This window comes from Aulonocara sp. 'chitande type north' Nkhata Bay, linkage group LG23 (genome assembly GCF_057382095.1).
Source record: "Aulonocara sp. 'chitande type north' Nkhata Bay isolate Kocher_YH1m ecotype deep benthic linkage group LG23, A_spYH_male_GT1.1, whole genome shotgun sequence".
Taxonomy (NCBI): domain Eukaryota; kingdom Metazoa; phylum Chordata; class Actinopteri; order Cichliformes; family Cichlidae; genus Aulonocara; species Aulonocara sp. 'chitande type north' Nkhata Bay.
In genome coordinates this window covers 30,600,894-30,624,758 of record NC_141365.1, presented here as the reverse complement: position 1 = coordinate 30,624,758, position 23,865 = coordinate 30,600,894, and the positions used below count along the sequence as shown (strand labels likewise).

The window sequence follows — 23,865 nt, the reverse complement described above, 5'->3', positions numbered from 1 at the left end:
CTTCTGTTAGGAAAGTAGTTTTTGAGCTAAAAACATTATCGCCAATAAGCTGCCTGATCATTTAGACCTCAGCAGGAATTTCCAATCGTGTTTTTGGTTAAAAAACACATTCAGAGGGATCTATAAGATCAGGCTGCAACACTTTAAATGCCTCCCACGTGACTCCTGTGATTGGTTTGCATACTAAAATGTCCTCCATCAGGACTTAATGAACTTGCAGTAGCCAATCTGTTATTTTGACTGCATTTAATTCAGACTTGTGCTGTGTGGGAAGTGTTAGAGATCTGGCAACGTGTCTGTAAACATGACTTGTTCAGCCATACAATTCTGCTTATTTAGTGAATCTTAATTGAGTTTGTTAAATTAAAATCACCTAAATGGCATTTAAGTAGAGTGAAATGCCACAGAGTGCTTTAGCCTTTTTCTTTCATGGCTCTAAGAAACAGAGGTGTCAACATTTCAGGGGGGGGGACTCAACTACCTCCACTCTGAGCTCTTTAATACCTCTTCAAATTATGCATATTAAAACTTATATTTCAGACCCACGCAGCTACTTGATCACACTTTATTATTATGCTTCCACACTTGACAAATCAAGCTGTAGTTACATTTTTCTCTATGTTTAACCTCTCACTCTTGTTTGCATTATACTGTATATAAAAACAACAACAACAACTTTCTTCGATTTTTCTTTCCTAATTGTGTAAAAATTTACAGTTTGAACCTTTGCGGCTCTAAACTTGTTAACTGATCTGTCACATTTCAGACAGCTTTGATGGGTTTCTCTTAAAAATCTTAAACTGTTAATTAAATTTGCTGTCCTATTTTTTTGTCATTTATTTTTAGTCTTATTCGTTGCAATGAGACAAACACATGCAACGTGAACATAAAACACTCAGTGCTATTACATGCGATTTCTATCCAGAACTCACTGTTATAGTCTTTTAGGAGACTCCCAGTTCTGTCAGGAGAAAGCAAAAACAAACTAGATGGAAAACTGCCACAAAATAGAAAAATAACACCGTCAATGCAGAGGACAGGTTCCAAAGTAGAGATATACAGTACAAAAATATAAAAATATACTGTATTATATGCATAAGACAAGCTCGTTAGTGCTGCAGACTTTTAGCTGCACATTCATGATATGACTCTCCACAACATCTAAAAAGTGCTCTGTTTGATTGAAATCTGGTCAAGGTGGAGGTCATTTAAGTAAAGTCCTATTCAAGAAACCAATTGTTTGGAGCTTTGTTTCACTGTATGTTATCCTGCTGGAAATAGTCAGCAGAAGATGGGTATGCTGTGATGATAAAGTGAGGAACATGTTCCAAAAGAAAAAAAATACTCAGGTAGGCTGTGGTGTTTAAACAATGCTCAGTTGGTACTAAGAAGCACAAAGTGTGGCAAGAAAAATATCCCTCACACCATTCCACCACTATGACCAGTCTGCACCATTCATACAAGGTAGGATGGATGCTTTCACTTTTTTAAATACATGTTTCTGTCCCCACCATGTGAACACTGCAGCAGAAATCAAGACTGGAGTGGCACCTGGTGTGGTCTTCTGCTGCTGTACCCCATCTGATTGGCACAGTGTGCATTCAGAGATGCTCTTCTGCATATCTTAAATGTAGCAAGTGGTTATTGTGTGGATGCTTTAAGCATCCACACTATTGAGTTCCTCTTGGGACTTCCGTACACTTTTTGGCACTTAACTACTTCCACAATTTTCAGCTGATTTTCACCGTTCAAATTTTAAAATATTCTGCTGTTTCTGCTAATTCCTGCTATGTCTTTTGGTATTTTTCACTATTATACTTTTTAAAATATTAAGCTTAATTTGTCCCATTGAAATGAATGGGAAACTTCTGCAATTCTGCTAAAATTTGCTTGTTTCTGAAACTTAACTACTTCCTCATATTTTCACGTAGAACAACCATTCAAACTTTAAAATGTTCTCAAATTATTGGGCTATTCAGGTATGATTCAGCTTTTTCAAATCTTTTACCGTTTTACCTTTATGCCTCTTAAAGTTTTGAGTTGCAAAATTGTGATTTTTCACAAAATACATACGTTGTTATGGTTGCTATGCACTTGGCTTCCAGTCTGCCACTGAAGGTTTTGCAGTCTTCTCTTCATGTCCGAACAACTTCTTGCTACTTGCTCAATCTTCACTCAACTTCCACAAATTATACATCAAAACGTAGGTATTTTTGCTGGGTTTCCGAAAATGTCACTATCATTGTTGTGGGATTTATAGAATTTTGGCAAATCTCCTCAGACCAACACAAAGTCGCAAAACTCTCCATAGAAAGTCAATGGAGAGCTTGTTCAAAATCACCGCTTGATTTCTGTAATGAGAGGCATATTCGAATCGTCATATCTCCTTAACGAAGCAAAGTTAAGACATAAGGCTTGTCCCAGTATATCTTCAGACACTCCTGACGCTCACAATTCAAGAATTATTTTCTCACCTATTACCGTTCTGAAATGAGTTAGACTTGTTTGAGGGTAGGAAATTCGTCCTTCGCTCAGATTTCTTCAGATTTCAAACTCTGGAAAAGAACCACTTTTTTCTCTCGTCATATCTTTTTAATGGATTTCCACAGAGACCTGAAAATTTCCATGATTGTTCACCAAAGCGTGCTGTCTCTTACGGTGAAAGAATGATATTGATACTCCAAATAGATTAGAGTTAGAAAGCGTTGTTTGAGGGCAAGTCAAGGCAGTTTTTGCTTTGCTCTACTCAGTTATGGTGCATTAGAAGTCAATTATCTTTAATAATTCATATTTTAATGATAAATTGTCAACACTTTAAGATTCCCCCATCTCTTCTGAACAAAACGGTGTAAGAATGACCGTTCTAGCCCCTACGGTTAGGAAATTATGGTCATTTGTTTGAGGGGAGTCGTCATTATGAGAAATAGACTTCAAAAATCCTGTGTCTCTCTGTGCTGCGTGCACCTGTTTTGGCGGGAAAAAGTGCACAGGCTCTCTGATTGGTGGATTCAAATTCAGCAGCTCCAAGGCTGCTTGACTGAGCTAGAAACTTACTTCTCTCTCTCTGTGTGTGTGTGTGTGTGTGTGTGTGTGTGTGTGTGTGTGTGTGTGTGTGTGTGTGTGTGTGTGTGTGTGTGTGTGTGTGTGTGTGTGAGAGAGAGAGAGAGAGGAAGCCTTTTTACAGGATGATCTCATTGTAAGATTCAAATTCAATATATTTAGACTGGTTGACTGAATTGGATCTTGTGTGTGTGTCTTGTTGAAAACAAGCAGTTCTTTGAATCTTTGGGCTGAAGGAAGGACAATACTCGGTGTATATATGCTCAATCAACAATTATTTATTTCGGTACAATTCACAACAAGAGCATTACAACGTCCGGACGGGAGAGATGCCTGCAGAGGTTCGACAGCATGTCTCAAAATGGTGGCAACTTTCACAGACTTTTATAGCTAATCCCAGCCCCCCTCTCTGTCATAAAAGCTGCATCTTCACATGTTTTTCTAATTCTTAGTGAGCCTGGCTCCTGACCTTGCCTCCCTGTCTTTCTGTGTGAAACTAGAAGGGGGGTAAAGAATGTGGTTTTATCTCTTCTGCTCAGACACCTAGTCTCCCTCTTATGGCCTTCTTCACATGATTCAGCAGTAAAACATTCTCAAGAAGACAGTGTCAGACATTCACAGCTGATCAAGGATACAGAGTAATGCACATTTTGTCTAATGAACTACAAATGATTATGTTTCTTTTATTCAAGAGTATAATAGAGACTAAACTACATAGATAGCACACCATTAGAACTAAAGGATAATATATGGCCTGCAGCTGTTAAGCTAATTTACTACCTTGACTACTGGTCATAAAATGGCATATGTTTAACTACTTGTCATTAACAACATTAACAACAGTCTCTCTGTGCATGTGTGTTTCCATATGTGTCCATATTTGTGATTGTGTGGCTGTTATATATTTTTTTGCTGATTTTTTTTTCATTTAACAAGTATATTTGAGGGACCCTCAGCATGTTCAGCATTTTTTCAGCTGTCCATTTTGCTTTTCCAATTTTTCTGTTTAACTTATTACTATTGTGCTAAGTGGTGTGTGTGTGTGTGTGTGTGTGTGTGTGTGTGTGTGTGTGTGTGTGTGTGTGTGTGTGTGTGTGTGTGTGTGTGTGTGAGTGCGTCTATGTGGTATGGATTGACATTTGACCTGCGCTGTACCTGGGCTCCGGGGACATTTCGACTTTTTGCTGTGTATTCATGTGTCCCCCTAAAACATGACTTGTAAATGCATTTTTAAGTGTCTAAATAATAATTTTTTCTACTTCTTATGAGGTCATTATTTATCTTTTGACCTGTATTTGCTTAAACTGTAGTGTAAATTCATTTATTAAACTATAATTAAAAGATTTTCTGATTTTCTTAAAAGTCCACCTATACCCCTCACCTGATTTTTGTGTATTCCAGTGTATTGCACAGCGACGTTTCGAGTTAGAGTGGATGTGTGTAGGTACTGCAATTTAATACACATTTTCAATACACACGGCCGGAAGTCATTGTGATTGGTAGGCTATATATATAGGCGGTACCTACAGGAAACGGCGCCACAACTTTCGCGCGCGTGCCCTTTAACAAGTGTATGTCGACGGCAATACGAAGACGGATTAAAAACACAAAGGTAAGCCTTTTTTAATGTAAAATGCACCATGACTTTAATACTATATGAAATTATAGGTGCACAGGCCTATATTAAACTGGTTTAATTTATGCTTTATGGACTGTTAGTGAGTCTTTGAAGAAGTAAAACGGCCCCAGCGTTTGTCATTGAGTAAATAAAATAGGGCTGACGACTAACCGCGTCAACGCGATAAAGCGGGCTAACCCGTGTTAGGATTTACTCGGTGTTAAAGCATTATTGTGGCTTAAACGTGTTAATGCCGACATCGCGACTAACGCGATTAACAATTAAACCAGCGCAGTCTGAGTCAAAATCCCTGATGTCGCTGTTAGCTAATTTCGGGCAGTTTGTCCAATGTCTGTCCATTCTGCTGACAGCCCTAAAATAAAAGCAAGGGTATAAGTGTATTTAGTCGTGTATTTATTTATATGCCTGAAGAAAAAACTTCTTACAGTTTTGATGCCTAAGCTTTCTCAGTACTTGTATCACTCTCTGCAGTCGCCATTACAGAAATGTCACATGTCGCCATTTTGAGTACTAGGCCTTTAACATTTTAAAAGAAGGCATAAATTAGCACTATGAATAAGTCAGCTGTGTTTATGCTGTAAACTACACTACTGCTAGTTCTGCTACTACTGATGATGATGACAATGATGACGATAATCGTAATACTTTATATGCTTTGGTAATACAGCCAATCGTACAGGAGAACATGCGAAGGAGACGCATTCCTCCACGGGAGGATGCAGTCTGTCATGTTTCTGCTGGAAGGGACAAACTGGGACTTGATATCCACTACATAAATGCCTTCAAAGGTAAGTTGGTCTTTAGTTTGGATTAGATTTGGAGTTTGTCACTTTGTCTTTTGTCACTCACTTGGTATGCCTCTGCAATTCAGGTCGGGGCATTTTCACGACTGTTCCATTCCAAAAAGGAGACTTTCTTTTGGAATACAGAGGTAAACTCATAACAAAAGAAGAATGTGAGCGGAGACACAGAGTTTATCATGACAGCCTGAAGGTGTTCATGTTTGAATTCAAGTTTGATGGAAAACTCTGGTGGTGCGTATTATATCAGTGTAGTTTGATTAAGATTAAATGACACATTGCTTTTGATTTATGAAAAAAAAAGCTTCCTAACTAACTAGTTAAGCTAATACTTTTTTGCCTAACCCCACAGTGTGGATGCATCTCAAGAAGATGGGTCATTAGGCAGACTTGTCAACGACAACTACATCAGTCCAAGTGCTAAGATGAAAATATTAAATATCAATGGAAAGCCCCATCTATGCTTATTTGCAAGCAGAGACATAAGTCCAGGCGAAGAAATAGACTATAATTATGGTGACTCGGATTGGCTCTGGAGATGCAAGGTATTTCTACAATTGTACTTTTTGGAACTGATAAATTGCATACCCTAAGCCATTTTTACATTTGTACCTACTCAAATTGGCTTAACGTGACTTAGGGCATCTAGTTTTTCACTGAAATTGAGTATCACCTACTGTGCCTGGGGTAACTATAGCAATGCAGCCGAGCATCCAGTGATATAAATGCCACAGCAAGCATGGACGTCAAGGTGACAAAATGCCTGCTGCTCAGTCTATACTTTAGTGTTCAATTCAGGGATCACGCTGTTAATTTTGGTCGCTATTTCAAACATTTCAGAGTTTCAAAAATGATGGCTTGGATTTTCACGAAGGAGGCGCACTCATAACTTATCGAGTGACACCATTGACCAGCCACCTGGTGGCATTCAGTCTATGTCAAATTTTCTGATCACTTTGGATCACTTGGAACCTTGGTGCAGTAGTTACTGAAAAACTACATGGTACTATAACCTACTGGAAAAACAGGGGTAGGTACTAATGGAAAACAGGCAATTGTGATGGCTGCCACATCAAAGCCCTCTAAAAGCACTAAAAAAATATCAGCAGGTATGCAGAAATAAAAAATGGCTTTCGGTTTCTAAATTTTAACAGTGATTGATGTTTAATGTGATTCTACACAGCAAAATCTCCAGTGTTAAATTAACACTGGAGAGTGTCTATAAGGGTCCACACCTCTGAGTGTTAAATACAACACTGTTGAGTGTTAAATTAACACTTTTGACAGTGTTATATGTTTAAAAGTAACCTAGTCAGTTTTGAAGATTAACAATGGCTAACACTGAGCAGTGCTGATTTTCTAACACTGGAAAATAACTCAAAATGTTAGAAATATTCCAGTGTTAGAAAATCAGCACTGCTCAGTGTTAGTCTTTGTTAATCTTCAAAACTGACTAGGTTACTTTTAAACATATAACACTGTCAAAAGTGTTAATTCAACACTCAACAGTGTTGTGTGGACCCATATAGACACTCTCTAGTGTTAATTTAACACTGGAGATTTTGCTGTGTAGCCTCTTTAGTTAGATTCATTTTAAATTTTGTCCCTTGAAGATAAATGGGCCCTAGTGACAGTTCGTTGCTGCTACAGGTGATTGTTTTACTCCTTTAGCAATGGCTTAAAAAATAAAGAAATCACACTGACTATTTGTCTCTTAATCATAGGGCCTTAAATTCTCTATACATGACAGTGAATATTTTAAAGACAATAGCTTGAAACTTATCTTTCTCATACAGTTTATTTAATGTTTCAAAAGCCTCTTCAAAAATGCACTGTATATTCATTTTCTATCTGTTACACACGAAGACGGAGACCAGCCAGATTCAGAAGACTGTGAGCTGCCTAAAGCCGCAACCAAACAGCTTTCCAAACAATGATCTGGACCTGAAACATCCAGAGCCTGAAAGGGTAAATATAATCCAGTGTACCACTTAATGAACTAATAATTTAATCTATCATCATTCTTTATGGATGCTGTGTGTGTGTGTGTTTGGCAGTCACCTGGGTGTGATGTGATTTACATGGACCGTGGCTTGTAGGTCCTTTTCATTGTTTCAAAGTGCAAGTCTGGATAACATCTGAGTGTGTGTGTGTGTGTGTGTGTGTGTTAACCACCCAAATGTGACTTAGGAGGACCACACTGTTATTGGGAGACTCCGTCAAAGTTTGCTTCATGGTGACATCACTCTGGTTTTAGGAGGGGTCTTCTCGTATTTCTTGACAGTTTGACCTACAGCATGCAGAGCTGACTGCATGTGCTTTGTTTCTATGTTGAAATCTTTTGAAACTCAGGCTTGAACATTAAGATAGATAGTACTATACAACTTCTTAACTTGTTTTAGGCACTTTTTACTGCTTTAGTGCATGGGCTCTCTCTGGCTGTGTACTCTGGCTTCTTCCCACAGTCCAAAGATGTAGCTTATGGGGTTAGGTTAACTGGTGATTCAAAACTGCCCTTTGGTGTGAATGCAAATGCTTGTCCTTCCATGTTAGACTGGTGATCTGTCCAGGTTGTACTGCCCTATGGTAGCTGGTATAGGCCCCAAAACTGCTACCCCACAATCCTGATAAGGATAAGTGGAAGAGGATGGATGATTGCAAAGGAATCAGTTGTTAACTATTGTAGCCAGTATTTTTTTCAGAAGAAAACATTTCTTGAGTGGAAAGGCCCCCCCCCACACACACATGCAAATTAAAAACAGAAGCACAGGCCTGCCCAGTACAGTTGCAAGAAGAGCACTTGGTCTAATCTTTGTGCCATCTTTTCTTTGTTGCAGGATCTTGATGAAGAAATGCCTCAGCAAGGCTCAGAAGCCATGCATTCTTCTTCAGTGCAAGATTTTGAAGAGGTAACATTGACCTAGGACAGATTTTAATGAATGTTTCTCATGCACGATGTGTACCTTACGCTATTTGCCGATAGTGAAATGGTCTATTCATCCTCTTGAGTGATGCATTTTTAGTAACTGTCAGATTACTGTTCTTTTGTCTTCATTCTCTATCTGTTACACACGAAGACTGAGACCAGCCAGATTCAGAAGACTGTGAGCTGCCTAAAGCCGCAACCAAACAGCTTTCCAAACAATGATCTGGACCTGAAACATCCAGAGCCTGAAAGGGTAAATATAATCCAGTGTACCACTTAATGAACTAATAATTTAATCTATCATCATTCTTTATGGATGCTGTGTGTGTGTGTGTTTGGCAGTCACCTGGGTGTGATGTGATTTACATGGACCGTGGCTTGTAGGTCCTTTTCATTGTTTCAAAGTGCAAGTCTGGATAACATCTGAGTGTGTGTGTGTGTGTGTGTGTGTGTTAACCACCCAAATGTGACTTAGGAGGACCACACTGTTATTGGGGGACTCCGTCAAAGTTTGCTTCATGGTGACATCACTCTGGTTTTAGGAGGGGTCTTCTCGTATGTCTTGACAGTTTGACCTACAGCATGCAGAACTGACTGCATGTGCTTTGTTTCTATGTTGAAATTTTTTGAAACTCAGGCTTGAACATTAAGATAGATAGTACTATACAACTTCTTAACTTGTTTTAGGCACTTTTTACTGCTTTAGTGCATGGGCTCTCTCTGGCTGTGTACTCTGGCTTCTTCCCACAGTCCAAAGATGTAGCTTATGGGGTTAGGTTAACTGGTGATTCAAAACTGCCCTTTGGTGTGAATGCAAATGCTTGTCCTTCCATGTTAGACTGGTGATCTGTCCAGGTTGTACTGCCCTATGGTAGCTGGTATAGGCCCCAAAACTGCTACCCCACAATCCTGATAAGGATAAGTGGAAGAGGATGGATGATTGCAAAGGAATCAGTTGTTAACTATTGTAGCCAGTATTTTTTTCAGAAGAAAACATTTCTTGAGTGGAAAGGCCCCCCCCCACACACACATGCAAATTAAAAACAGAAGCACAGGCCTGCCCAGTACAGTTGCAAGAAGAGCACTTGGTCTAATCTTTGTGCCATCTTTTCTTTGTTGCAGGATCTTGATGAAGAAATGCCTCAGCAAGGCTCAGAAGCCATGCATTCTTCTTCAGTGCAAGATTTTGAAGAGGTAACATTGACCTAGGACAGATTTTAATGAATGTTTCTCATGCACGATGTGTACCTTACGCTATTTGCCGATAGTGAAATGGTCTATTCATCCTCTTGAGTGATGCATTTTTAGTAACTGTCAGATTACTGTTCTTTTGTCTTCATTCTCTATCTGTTACACACGAAGACTGAGACCAGCCAGATTCAGAAGACTGTGAGCTGCCTAAAGCCGCAACCAAACAGCTTTCCAAACAATGATCTGGACCTGAAACATCCAGAGCCTGAAAGGGTAAATATAATCCAGTGTACCACTTAATGAACTAATAATTTAATCTATCATCATTCTTTATGGATGCTGTGTGTGTGTGTGTGTTTGGCAGTCACCTGGGTGTGATGTGATTTACATGGACCGTGGCTTGTAGGTCCTTTTCATTGTTTCAAAGTGCAAGTCTGGATAACATCTGAGTGTGTGTGTGTGTGTGTGTGTTAACCACCCAAATGTGACTTAGGAGGACCACACTGTTATTGGGAGACTCCGTCAAAGTTTGCTTCATGGTGACATCACTCTGGTTTTAGGAGGGGTCTTCTCGTATTTCTTGACAGTTTGACCTACAGCATGCAGAGCTGACTGCATGTGCTTTGTTTCTATGTTGAAATCTTTTGAAACTCAGGCTTGAACATTAAGATAGATAGTACTATACAACTTCTTAACTTGTTTTAGGCACTTTTTACTGCTTTAGTGCATGGGCTCTCTCTGGCTGTGTACTCTGGCTTCTTCCCACAGTCCAAAGATGTAGCTTATGGGGTTAGGTTAACTGGTGATTCAAAACTGCCCTTTGGTGTGAATGCAAATGCTTGTCCTTCCATGTTAGACTGGTGATCTGTCCAGGTTGTACTGCCCTATGGTAGCTGGTATAGGCCCCAAAACTGCTACCCCACAATCCTGATAAGGATAAGTGGAAGAGGATGGATGATTGCAAAGGAATCAGTTGTTAACTATTGTAGCCAGTATTTTTTTCAGAAGAAAACATTTCTTGAGTGGAAAGGCCCCCCCCCACACACACATGCAAATTAAAAACAGAAGCACAGGCCTGCCCAGTACAGTTGCAAGAAGAGCACTTGGTCTAATCTTTGTGCCATCTTTTCTTTGTTGCAGGATCTTGATGAAGAAATGCCTCAGCAAGGCTCAGAAGCCATGCATTCTTCTTCAGTGCAAGATTTTGAAGAGGTAACATTGACCTAGGACAGATTTTAATGAATGTTTCTCATGCACGATGTGTACCTTACGCTATTTGCCGATAGTGAAATGGTCTATTCATCCTCTTGAGTGATGCATTTTTAGTAACTGTCAGATTACTGTTCTTTTGTCTTCATTCTCTATCTGTTACACACGAAGACTGAGACCAGCCAGATTCAGAAGACTGTGAGCTGCCTAAAGCCGCAACCAAACAGCTTTCCAAACAATGATCTGGACCTGAAACATCCAGAGCCTGAAAGGGTAAATATAATCCAGTGTACCACTTAATGAACTAATAATTTAATCTATCATCATTCTTTATGGATGCTGTGTGTGTGTGTGTTTGGCAGTCACCTGGGTGTGATGTGATTTACATGGACTGTGGCTTGTAGGTCCTTTTCATTGTTTCAAAGTGCAAGTCTGGATAACATCTGAGTGTGTGTGTGTGTGTTAACCACCCAAATGTGACTTAGGAGGACCACACTGTTATTGGGAGACTCCGTCAAAGTTTGCTTCATGGTGACATCACTCTGGTTTTAGGAGGGGTCTTCTCGTATTTCTTGACAGTTTGACCTACAGCACGCAGAACTGACTGCATGTGCTTTGTTTCTATGTGGTTTGAAACTCAGGCTTGAACATTAAGATAGATAGTACTATACAACTTAACTTGTTTTAGGCACTTTTTACTGCTGGTAGTGCATGGGCTCTCTCGCTGTGTACTCTGGCTTCTTCCCACAGTCCAAAGATGTAGCTTATGGGGTTAGGTTAACTGGTGATTCAAAACTGCCCTTTGGTGTGAATGCAAATGCTTGTCCTTCCATGTTAGACTGGTGATCTGTCCAGGTTGTACTGCCCTATAGTAGCTGGTATAGGCCCCAAAACTGCTACCCCACAATCCTGATAAGGATAAGTGGAAGAGGATGGATGATTGCAAAGGAATCAGTTGTTAACTATTGTAGCCAGTATTTTTTTCAGAAGAAAACATTTCTTGAGTGGAAAGCCCCCCCCCCCCACACACACACACATGCAAATTAAAAACAGAAGCACAGGCCTGCCCAGTACAGTTGCAAGAAGAGCACTTGGTCTAATCTTTGTGCCATCTTTTCTTTGTTGCAGGATCTTGATGAAGAAATGCCTCAGCAAGGCTCAGAAGCCATGCATTCTTCTTCAGTGCAAGATTTTGAAAAGGTAACATTGACCTAGGACAGATTTTAATGAATGTTTCTCATGCACGATGTGTACCTTACGCTATTTGCCGATAGTGAAATGGTCTATTCATCCTCTTGAGTGATGCATTTTTAGTAACTGTCAGATTACTGTTCTTTTGTCTTCATTCTCTATCTGTTACACACGAAGACTGAGACCAGCCAGATTCAGAAGACTGTGAGCTGCCTAAAGCCGCAACCAAACAGCTTTCCAAACAATGATCTGGACCTGAAACATCCAGAGCCTGAAAGGGTAAATATAATCCAGTGTACCACTTAATGAACTAATAATTTAATCTATCATCATTCTTTATGGATGCTGTGTGTGTGTGTGTTTGGCAGTCACCTGGGTGTGATGTGATTTACATGGACCGTGGCTTGTAGGTCCTTTTCATTGTTTCAAAGTGCAAGTCTGGATAACATCTGAGTGTGTGTGTGTGTGTGTGTGTGTGTGTTAACCACCCAAATGTGACTTAGGAGGACCACACTGTTATTGGGGGACTCCGTCAAAGTTTGCTTCATGGTGACATCACTCTGGTTTTAGGAGGGGTCTTCTCGTATGTCTTGACAGTTTGACCTACAGCATGCAGAACTGACTGCATGTGCTTTGTTTCTATGTTGAAATTTTTTGAAACTCAGGCTTGAACATTAAGATAGATAGTACTATACAACTTCTTAACTTGTTTTAGGCACTTTTTACTGCTTTAGTGCATGGGCTCTCTCTGGCTGTGTACTCTGGCTTCTTCCCACAGTCCAAAGATGTAGCTTATGGGGTTAGGTTAACTGGTGATTCAAAACTGCCCTTTGGTGTGAATGCAAATGCTTGTCCTTCCATGTTAGACTGGTGATCTGTCCAGGTTGTACTGCCCTATGGTAGCTGGTATAGGCCCCAAAACTGCTACCCCACAATCCTGATAAGGATAAGTGGAAGAGGGTGGATGATTGCAAAGGAATCAGTTGTTAACTATTGTAGCCAGTATTTTTTTCAGAAGAAAACATTTCTTGAGTGAAAAGCCCCCCCCCCCCCCCCCCCCACACACACACACACATGCAAATTAAAGACAGAAGCACAGGCCTGCCCAGTACAGTTGCAAGAAGAGCACTTGGTCTAATCTTTGTGCCATCTTTTCTTTGTTGCAGGATCTTGATGAAGAAATGCCTCAGCAAGGCTCAGAAGCCATGCATTCTTCTTCAGTGCAAGATTTTGAAGAGGTAACATTGACCTAGGACAGATTTTAATGAATGTTTCTCATGCACGATGTGTACCTTACGCTATTTGCCGATAGTGAAATGGTCTATTCATCCTCTTGAGTGATGCATTTTTAGTAACTGTCAGATTACTGTTCTTTTGTCTTCATTCTCTATCTGTTACACACGAAGACTGAGACCAGCCAGATTCAGAAGACTGTGAGCTGCCTAAAGCCGCAACCAAACAGCTTTCCAAACAATGATCTGGACCTGAAACATCCAGAGCCTGAAAGGGTAAATATAATCCAGTGTACCACTTAATGAACTAATAATTTAATCTATCATCATTCTTTATGGATGCTGTGTGTGTGTGTGTTTGGCAGTCACCTGGGTGTGATGTGATTTACATGGACCGTGGCTTGTAGGTCCTTTTCATTGTTTCAAAGTGCAAGTCTGGATAACATCTGAGTGTGTGTGTGTGTGTGTGTGTGTGTTAACCACCCAAATGTGACTTAGGAGGACCACACTGTTATTGGGGGACTCCGTCAAAGTTTGCTTCATGGTGACATCACTCTGGTTTTAGGAGGGGTCTTCTCGTATGTCTTGACAGTTTGACCTACAGCATGCAGAGCTGACTGCATGTGCTTTGTTTCTATGTTGAAATTTTTTGAAACTCAGGCTTGAACATTAAGATAGATAGTACTATACAACTTCTTAACTTGTTTTAGGCACTTTTTACTGCTGTAGTGCATGGGCTCTCTCTGGCTTCTTCCCACAGTCCAAAGATGTAGCTTATGGGGTTAGGTTAACTGGTGATTCAAAATTGCCCTTTGGTGTGAATGCAAATGCTTGTCCTTCCATGTTAGACTGGCGATCTGTCCAGGTTGTACTGCCCTATGGTAGCTGGTATAGGCCCCAAAACTGCTACCCCACAATCCTGATAAGGATAAGTGGAAGAGGGTGGATGATTGCAAAGGAATCAGTTGTTAATTATTGTAGCCAGTATTTTTTTCAGAAGAAAACATTTCTTGAGTGGAAAGCCCCCCCCCCCACACACACACACACACACATGCAAATTAAAGACAGAAGCACAGGACTGCCCAGTACAGTTGCAAGAAGAGCACTTGGTCTAATCTTTGTGCCATCTTTTCTTTGTTGCAGGATCTTGATGAAGAAATGCCTCAGCAAGGCTCAGAAGCCATGCATTCTTCTTCAGTGCAAGATTTTGAAGAGGTAACATTGACCTAGGACAGATTTTAATGAATGTTTCTCATGCACGATGTGTACCTTACGCTATTTGCCAATAGTGAAATGGTCTATTCATCCTCTTGAGTGATGCATTTTTAGTAACTGTCAGATTACTGTTCTTTTGTCTTCATTCTCTATCTGTTACACACGAAGACTGAGACCAGCCAGATTCAGAAGACTGTGAGCTGCCTAAAGCCGCAACCAAACAGCTTTCCAAACAATGATCTGGACCTGAAACATCCAGAGCCTGAAAGGGTAAATATAATCCAGTGTACCACTTAATGAACTAATAATTTAATCTATCATCATTCCTTATGGATGCTGTGTGTGTGTGTTTGGCAGTCACCTGGGTGTGATGTGATTTACATGGACTGTGGCTTGTAGGTCCTTTTCATTGTTTCAAAGTGCAAGTCTGGATAACATCTGAGTGTGTGTGTGTGTGTGTGTGTGTTAACCACCCAAATGTGACTTAGGAGGACCACACTGTTATTGGGGGACTCCGTCAAAGTTTGCTTCATGGTGACATCACTCTGGTTTTAGGAGGGGTCTTCTCGTATGTCTTGACAGTTTGACCTACAGCATGCAGAACTGACTGCATGTGCTTTGTTTCTATGTTGAAATTTTTTGAAACTCAGGCTTGAACATTAAGATAGATAGTACTATACAACTTCTTAACTTGTTTTAGGCACTTTTTACTGCTTTAGTGCATGGGCTCTCTCTGGCTGTGTACTCTGGCTTCTTCCCACAGTCCAAAGATGTAGCTTATGGGGTTAGGTTAACTGGTGATTCAAAACTGCCCTTTGGTGTGAATGCAAATGCTTGTCCTTCCATGTTAGACTGGTGATCTGTCCAGGTTGTACTGCCCTATGGTAGCTGGTATAGGCCCCAAAACTGCTACCCCACAATCCTGATAAGGATAAGTGGAAGAGGATGGATGATTGCAAAGGAATCAGTTGTTAACTATTGTAGCCAGTATTTTTTTCAGAAGAAAACATTTCTTGAGTGGAAAGGCCCCCCCCCACACACACATGCAAATTAAAAACAGAAGCACAGGCCTGCCCAGTACAGTTGCAAGAAGAGCACTTGGTCTAATCTTTGTGCCATCTTTTCTTTGTTGCAGGATCTTGATGAAGAAATGCCTCAGCAAGGCTCAGAAGCCATGCATTCTTCTTCAGTGCAAGATTTTGAAGAGGTAACATTGACCTAGGACAGATTTTAATGAATGTTTCTCATGCACGATGTGTACCTTACGCTATTTGCCGATAGTGAAATGGTCTATTCATCCTCTTGAGTGATGCATTTTTAGTAACTGTCAGATTACTGTTCTTTTGTCTTCATTCTCTATCTGTTACACACGAAGACTGAGACCAGCCAGATTCAGAAGACTGTGAGCTGCCTAAAGCCGCAACCAAACAGCTTTCCAAACAATGATCTGGACCTGAAACATCCAGAGCCTGAAAGGGTAAATATAATCCAGTGTACCACTTAATGAACTAATAATTTAATCTATCATCATTCTTTATGGATGCTGTGTGTGTGTGTGTTTGGCAGTCACCTGGGTGTGATGTGATTTACATGGACCGTGGCTTGTAGGTCCTTTTCATTGTTTCAAAGTGCAAGTCTGGATAACATCTGAGTGTGTGTGTGTGTGTGTGTGTGTGTGTTAACCACCCAAATGTGACTTAGGAGGACCACACTGTTATTGGGGGACTCCGTCAAAGTTTGCTTCATGGTGACATCACTCTGGTTTTAGGAGGGGTCTTCTCGTATGTCTTGACAGTTTGACCTACAGCATGCAGAACTGACTGCATGTGCTTTGTTTCTATGTTGAAATTTTTTGAAACTCAGGCTTGAACATTAAGATAGATAGTACTATACAACTTCTTAACTTGTTTTAGGCACTTTTTACTGCTTTAGTGCATGGGCTCTCTCTGGCTGTGTACTCTGGCTTCTTCCCACAGTCCAAAGATGTAGCTTATGGGGTTAGGTTAACTGGTGATTCAAAACTGCCCTTTGGTGTGAATGCAAATGCTTGTCCTTCCATGTTAGACTGGTGATCTGTCCAGGTTGTACTGCCCTATGGTAGCTGGTATAGGCCCCAAAACTGCTACCCCACAATCCTGATAAGGATAAGTGGAAGAGGGTGGATGATTGCAAAGGAATCAGTTGTTAATTATTGTAGCCAGTATTTTTTTCAGAAGAAAACATTTCTTGAGTGAAAAGCCCCCCCCCCCCCCCCCCCCCACACACACACACACACACACACACACACATGCAAATTAAAGACAGAAGCACAGGCCTGCCCAGTACAGTTGCAAGAAGAGCACTTGGTCTAATCTTTGTGCCATCTTTTCTTTGTTGCAGGATCTTGATGAAGAAATGCCTCAGCAAGGCTCAGAAGCCATGCATTCTTCTTCAGTGCAAGATTTTGAAGAGGTAACATTGACCTAGGACAGATTTTAATGAATGTTTCTCATGCACGATGTGTACCTTACGCTATTTGCCGATAGTGAAATGGTCTATTCATCCTCTTGAGTGATGCATTTTTAGTAACTGTCAGATTACTGTTCTTTTGTCTTCATTCTCTATCTGTTACACACGAAGACTGAGACCAGCCAGATTCAGAAGACTGTGAGCTGCCTAAAGCCGCAACCAAACAGCTTTCCAAACAATGATCTGGACCTGAAACATCCAGAGCCTGAAAGGGTAAATATAATCCAGTGTACCACTTAATGAACTAATAATTTAATCTATCATCATTCTTTATGGATGCTGTGTGTGTGTGTGTGTGTTTGGCAGTCACCTGGGTGTGATGTGATTTACATGGACGAAGTTTATTAGTTGATATCTGCAACTGAATTGAAAACACACCTTTCCAACTGTCCAAAACAAATAAATGTTGCAATATTTTGCTAACAGTGTCACAATCATCGTCTGGTGTGCACAACAATATCATCTTTGGACAAGTGCATTCAGTGTGTGGGACCGGTTTCCTCCCTCAAGTGGCTTGGCTTTAAGTGCAAAGGTGAGACATTTAGTGAATAGGTACAGTGTATAGTAAAAAGCATTAATAGAGTTCAACAAGTTAAGACGTGCTGAAATGAACACTGCTCCCTTTTTAATTAATGGGTGGTCACGTCTAATTAAAGAAATGCAGTATTACCTCATTGGTGCAGGACCTTGTAAAAATGGTATACTTGGGATTGTCCTCAATTCCCCATTCCATAACATAAACTGCTCAAAATAATAAAGGGAACACTTAAACAATGCGATGTTACTCCAAGTCAGTCACACTTCTGTGAAATCAAACTGTTCACTTAGGAAGTAACACTGACAACCAGTTTCACATGCTGTTTTGCAAATAGAGTAGACAACAAGTGGAAATTATAGTCAATTCACCATAATAAAGGACTGGTTCTGCAGGTGGTGACCACAGACCACTTCTCAGCACCTATGCTTTCTGGCTGATGTTATGGTCACTTTTGAATGCTGGCGGTGATTTCATTTTAGTGGTAGCATGAGACAGTCTACAACCCACACAAGGGGCTCAGGTAGTGCAGCTCATCTAGCGTAGCACATCAATGTGAGCTGTGGCAAGAAGGTTTGCTGTGTCTGTTAGTGTAGTGTCCAGAGCATGGAGGTGCTACCTGGATGTGGAGTAGGCCATAGGAGGGCAACAACCCAGCAGCAGGACCGCTACCTCCACCTTTGTGCAAGGAGGAACAAGAGGAGCCCTGCAAAATGACCTCAAACAGGCCACAAATGTGCATCTGTCTGCTCAAATGGTCAGAAACTGACTTCATGAGGGTGGCTTGAGGGTCCAGCATCCACAGGTGGGGATTGAGCTTGCAGTCCAACACCATGCAGGATGTTTGGCATTTGCCAGAAAACACAAAGTTTGGCAACTTCAGCACGGGCACCCTATGCTCCTCACAGCTGAAAGGAGGTTCAAACTGAGCACGTGACAGTCTGGAGATGCCGTGGGGAATGTTCTGCTGCCTGCAACATCCTCCAGCATGATCATATTGGCAGTGGGTCAGTAATGGTGAGGGGTGGCATTTCTGTGCCTGCCAGAGAGCCTGACTGTCATTGGGTAACAAGATGAGGTCCTCGGACCCTTTGTGAGACCACATGCTGGTGCATTTGGCCCTGGGGTCCACCTAATGCGAGACGACACTGGGCCTCATGTGGCTGGAGTATGTCAGCAGTTCCTCCATGACAAAGGCATTGATGCTATGGACTGGCCCGCCTGTTCCCCAGACCTGAATCCAATTGAGCACATCTGGGACATCATGTCTCACTCCATCCACCACAAACTGTCCAGGGGTTGGCAGATGCTTTAGTCCAGGTCTTGGAGGAGATCCTTCAGGAGACCATCCGCCACCTCATCCCGAGCATGCCCAGGCATTGTAGGGAAGTCGTACAGGCATCTGGAGGCCACACACATTCAACTACACACTTTCATGCCACTCAACTACCTAAAGAACAAAGTATTTAATAAGAATAATTCCTTCATTCACATCTGGGATGTCCTTTTTTTTGGGGGGGGGGGGGGGGGGGGAGGGGGATTAGCAGTGTATGTGTAGTCATTAAAATATCCTTAATGTGAACAGTTTTTTTTTTTTTTTTTTTTTTTTTTTTCAGCATTTGACATTACTGCAATGCTTTGACAAAACACTACTTCACTTAAATAGAACTGCAAAGCTAAATTAAGTCTATCAAAATGTGTTTCAGTTTGTTTAGGGGTCTGGCACAAATCTTGCCTTGCAAAATTGGCAAATCAGAATTGCCACCAGTCAACACAGGTGTGTATCCCATTCATATTTGGCTTGACTTTTTTTCAGTTTATTTTTTACCTGTCTAAAGTATTGATCAATTAAAAAAACTTTTGTTCTTACATTCCAGAAAGAAGAAATTTCTGAATATTCAGGGGAGGATGGATTGCCACATTCAGTTCTGGATCAAATATCAAGCGATGATGATGGCAACCACAGCATATCAGAAGAAGAATATGTGCCAGATTCAGAGTCATATGATGAAGATTCAGATGAAGACATCTCATTATTGCCAAGCACATCAAAAGGTCTGCTATGCCAAGATGACATCTCCAAAGCGCATGAACAATCAGATTCAACGAATTTAATCCACAACTTGACAAAGGACAAGCCACAAGATAAAAGTGAGCTTTGCGAAACTGAATCAGAAAAAATGACTTTAAGTAAAAGAAATTACTGCTATTTTTGTGGCAAACCACAAGCTAAAATTTCCCGCCACCTGAAAACGCACAAAACGGCTCCTGATGTTGTGCATGCATTTTCCCTGCCTAGAGACTCAAACGAGCGTAAAAGTCTGTTAGAGAAATTGAGAAATAAGGGAAATTTTAAGCATAATGCTGCAGTTTTGCATGGTGGAGTGGGACCACTGAAAGTGAAGAGAAGACCCAAGATTAAAGCAGTAGAGGGAAAGTTTGCTCATTGCTTTTATTGTCAAGGGATGTATGTTCGCAAGGATCTTTGGAGACATGTCCGCAGATGTCCTAACAAACCAAAAGATGACACGGATAAAGAACCTGGAAGAACCAAAGTACTCGGCCTGGCTTTAACTCTGGAGTCTCAGTGTTATCCGCAGGTGTCAAGTGGAGTCTGGAAGGTTCTTGCTGTTATGAAACAAGATGAGATTGCCTCAGCTGTGCGAAATGACTTTACTGTTATTCAGTTTGCCCAGTCCCTCTACAATAAACATGGACAAGACCCTACAAAGTATGATTATATACGACAGAAGCTTCGTGAAGCGGGACGTTTGTTGTTGTGTCTGCGCACAGAATTCTCAGTGCATAACATGGAAGAAGCTATTAAGCCTGCTAATTTCCAGAGAGTTGTGCAAGCAGTAAAGAAAGTTTCAGGTTTTGATGAAGAGACACTGTCATACAAAACTCCAAGCCTTGCACTGAAACTGGGACATACACTGCATAAAATGTCTGACATTATCCATTGTCGTGCCCTCATGACAGAGGATGAAGCCCTAATCAAGTCCACTGATGCGTTCAAGAAGTTGTATGTCTCCAAATGGTCTGAGATGGTGTCTCACCGTGCCTTGAACACATTGAGTGAGGCAAAGTTTAACAAGCCATCAACATTGCCCTTTACAGAAGATGTTCGGATTCTCCATCACTACCTTCAAAAATCTGCAGAAAGTGCCTTTTGCAGCTTGGAGAACGAAGCCACAGCTCAGAATTATGCCCAACTTGCACAAGTTACACTCTCACAAATCATTGTGTTCAACCGAAGACGTTCTGGAGAGGTTTCAAAGATGCGCCTCAAAAGTTTTCTTGAAAGAGACAAAACAGCACTCCACACAGATGTTGCCATGGGGCTCTCAGAAATGGAACAGAGACTCTGTAACTATTTCTGTAGAATAGAAATAATGGGAAAAAGGGACAGAAATGTTCCAGTTCTGCTAACACCAAGCATGCTGGATGCTCTGTCACTACTGGTTAGTAGGAGGCCTGACTGTGGTATTTGTGCCACTAATATCTACCTCTTTGCAAGACCCCGATCAATGAGTCATTACAGAGGAATGGACTCCTTGCGTGTTCATGCACACCAGTGTGGAGCAAAGCAGCCTGAGTATCTAAGATCGACACAGCTCAGAAAACATGTTGCCACACTCTCACAAGTCCTTAATTTGAAAAACAACGAACTTGATCAGGTTGCAGATTTCCTGGGTCATGATATCCGCGTTCACCGCGAATTCTACAGATTACCAGTTCCCACAACACAGCTGGCCAAGATTTCCAAACTGCTTTTAACACTGGAAAAAGGACAACTTTCCCAGATCCAGGGGAAATCACTGGATGAGATCAAAATAGAAGGTTTGTATTGAAAGGAGCAAATATTAGGGCAGTAGTTGAATATTATGCTTTATCAACAGAATTAAAACCTAAAAGCACAGACCATTCTGTTAAATGTCCATGATTTAAGGTTCTTGAAGTCTATTGTTTCATCACTTTGCAACATTTGGCAAACTGCAGAGTGGTGGCCTTAAATAGTAAAACTATGTACTATAATTTCCAGTATTTGTTCTGTATTTTGTCATATCTCGTTGTTAATGTGAGGTTTTTGGGGGGTTTGTGTTTGGTTTTTTGGGGGGGTTTTCCCACAATTTCTCAGATGAAATTGCATTAAGTGATGCTGAAACAAAGGACAGTGAGAGTGAATCAGATGATGATGACACAGCACTCACAATGTTGGCGTGTGGCACCAGTGAGCCTGTACATGCAGTAGCTGATTCCACAAACACAGCGCAGCTCCAAGACACTGTAGATTGTGGTAAGTTACCACTAGCTTGGTTTCTGTGGATAAAATGTTTGTTACAAATATTAAAACTTAATCAAATTGTGTAATCAGCAGATGAAGGACCACTCACAATGCCTGCAGCAAGTGAGACTGCTGCTCCCTCTGAAGGTAAGGGGTGCAGTTGGTTCTCTAAGCTTATTATTGTTTCATCACTTTGCAACATATGGCAAACTGCAGAGTGGTGGCAAAAAGTCACTTGGATGAGTGACAAAATGTTTCTCCCACTGAAAACGCTACGTCCAGATTAACAGAATCAACGTTTTGGGATTTACTTACCTGGATGATTGAGCATGCATCAAGAGACTTTTATTCAACTTTTTATTCAGTCTTTTATTCACAGCGGAACACTAAATGTCTCATTTTAGAAATTTGATAAATTTTCAAAGAGAATTTTAGCTCGTTTTGATATTGATGGTAGCAACACATTTCAGAAGTTAGTACAGGGTAGCATCCATTCTTTTAACCACCAAATGTTTTTTGTTTTTTTTGTTTGGTTTTTTGTTTGTTTTAACTACTACTACTTTATATATCTTCCAGAGAAAAATGCTGCTCAATCCCACAATTCCCGAAGAGCTCCCAAAAACATGTGGTCCAAGGCTGAGGTTGCTGCAGTGATGAGGCATTTTAAAGACCACATAAACGAAGGGAAACTAGCCACCAAAAATGAATGCAGTCATTGCAAATTGGTAGAAGATCCGGTGTTGGCAGGAAGAACAGTTCAAAACATAAGAGATTTTGTAAGAAACAGAGGATTAACTGCAAAAAGGCAGAAAAAAATGAACTAAAATAACTGTTTAGAGAGCTGTGGTTTTACATCTTGGTCAGATTGCCAATTGTTGTTAACACTGATGTTCTGTTTAAAGAAAAAAAAGTTCTTGTTAAATACAGAAGTAGTTTGTATTTCATAATTTTTACATTTAATTTATTTAGGTTTTTTTTTGACGGGTTATATTTAAAATAAAAAATTATAAATGCATATTTTCTCCCCTTAATATTTACCTTTAAACTATTAAAATTCATTTTAAATGTTTTTAATTTTTCTGTTTTCTATATTTTTATATTTCTGTGGGAAGCGTGGGCATTTTTGTCCATAGATTTCTTTTTTTATTTATGGTTAAAATTAATGTTCAGATCCAAGAACACTAATAAAATGATGTTCCAGTAATCCTGTGTCCTGTCAGATGTGTATTCATGGTAATGATGAGCTATTTACATATTACATCATTGTCCCTTTAAAGACCCAATATTGTTTTTTTTGGACCTCATAAAACACATTGTTGTCAAGTGGACAATGTCTCCAGAAAACACAATAGAGTCTGGTTGGTGTGTATCAGTGTATCTAGACTTCTATAGGGAGTGTATGAGGTCTGAAGTGACCCAAATTTTTTTCAGATTTTTTCGAACACTTTAACCTCGCTCCCTTGGCTCTAAGTCCTTTCAAAAGGGTAGTCCACTTAAACCACCACCGGGCGGATTGACGTAGTATAGTCCCGCCATACCACATAGACCCGTATATGTGTGTGTGTGTGTGTGTGTGTGTGTGTGTGTGTGTGTGTGTGTGTGTGTGTGTGTGTGTGTGTGTGTGTGTGTGTGAGAGAGATCATTGTCATGCTGAATATTTAAGGCTTTGCAAATAGTTTTTCCAGATGGCAATGCAAATTTGGATTCATCACTCCATCAGACCTGTTGCCACTAGTTTTCACTCCAGTTTTGGTTTAATGTGGCATACCTCAGCCTTTTCTCCCTCTTTCTCTTTCTTAAGGCAGCCACCCTTCCACTGAGACCATTTCTAAAAATGCTTTAGTGAACACTACATGGATCATCGGAATGTCCAGATGCATCCCTCAGGTCCTGTGTCAGGTCTTTTACTAGATTTCTTTCAGATACTGTTTATCTGCTGTAGATAATTATTTTCAGGCCTGACGCATCTTCTTTTGTCCTCCACTTTTCCAGTTTCCTCAAGTATTTTAAGGACATCATGCAAACCATGCTGCGATATGTTGCATTTTCAGCTTCTAAACGTTGTTTGGGG

General features: G+C 40.6%; 1 protein-coding gene across 2 annotated transcripts; it reads left to right on the top strand.

Annotated features, from left to right (window-relative positions):
* The first annotated feature begins 3,958 nt into the window (after window positions 1-3,958).
* On the top strand, window positions 3,959-22,998 carry LOC147302198 (uncharacterized). Of its 2 annotated transcripts, XM_086282643.1 has the most exons (27): window positions 3,959-4,672; window positions 5,367-5,487; window positions 5,571-5,733; window positions 5,852-6,044; window positions 7,366-7,467; window positions 8,337-8,408; window positions 8,577-8,678; window positions 9,548-9,619; window positions 9,788-9,889; window positions 10,757-10,828; window positions 10,997-11,098; window positions 11,954-12,025; window positions 12,194-12,295; window positions 13,183-13,254; window positions 13,423-13,524; window positions 14,392-14,463; window positions 14,632-14,733; window positions 15,599-15,670; window positions 15,839-15,940; window positions 16,843-16,914; window positions 17,083-17,184; window positions 17,398-17,503; window positions 19,213-19,283; window positions 19,384-21,349; window positions 21,648-21,806; window positions 21,885-21,941; window positions 22,371-22,998. In XM_086282643.1, the coding sequence occupies exons 1-27, from the start codon at window positions 4,634-4,636 to the stop codon at window positions 22,616-22,618; spliced, it is 4,617 nt and encodes a 1,538-aa protein (XP_086138769.1). In that variant the 5' UTR covers window positions 3,959-4,633; the 3' UTR covers window positions 22,619-22,998. The 2 variants fall into 2 exon arrangements, with proteins under 2 accessions (XP_086138769.1, XP_086138768.1); XM_086282642.1 differs by lacking the exons at window positions 3,959-4,672; window positions 5,367-5,487; window positions 5,571-5,733; window positions 5,852-6,044 and having other exon boundaries at window positions 7,033-7,467; window positions 21,888-21,941.
* The last annotated feature ends 867 nt before the right edge of the window (window positions 22,999-23,865 follow it).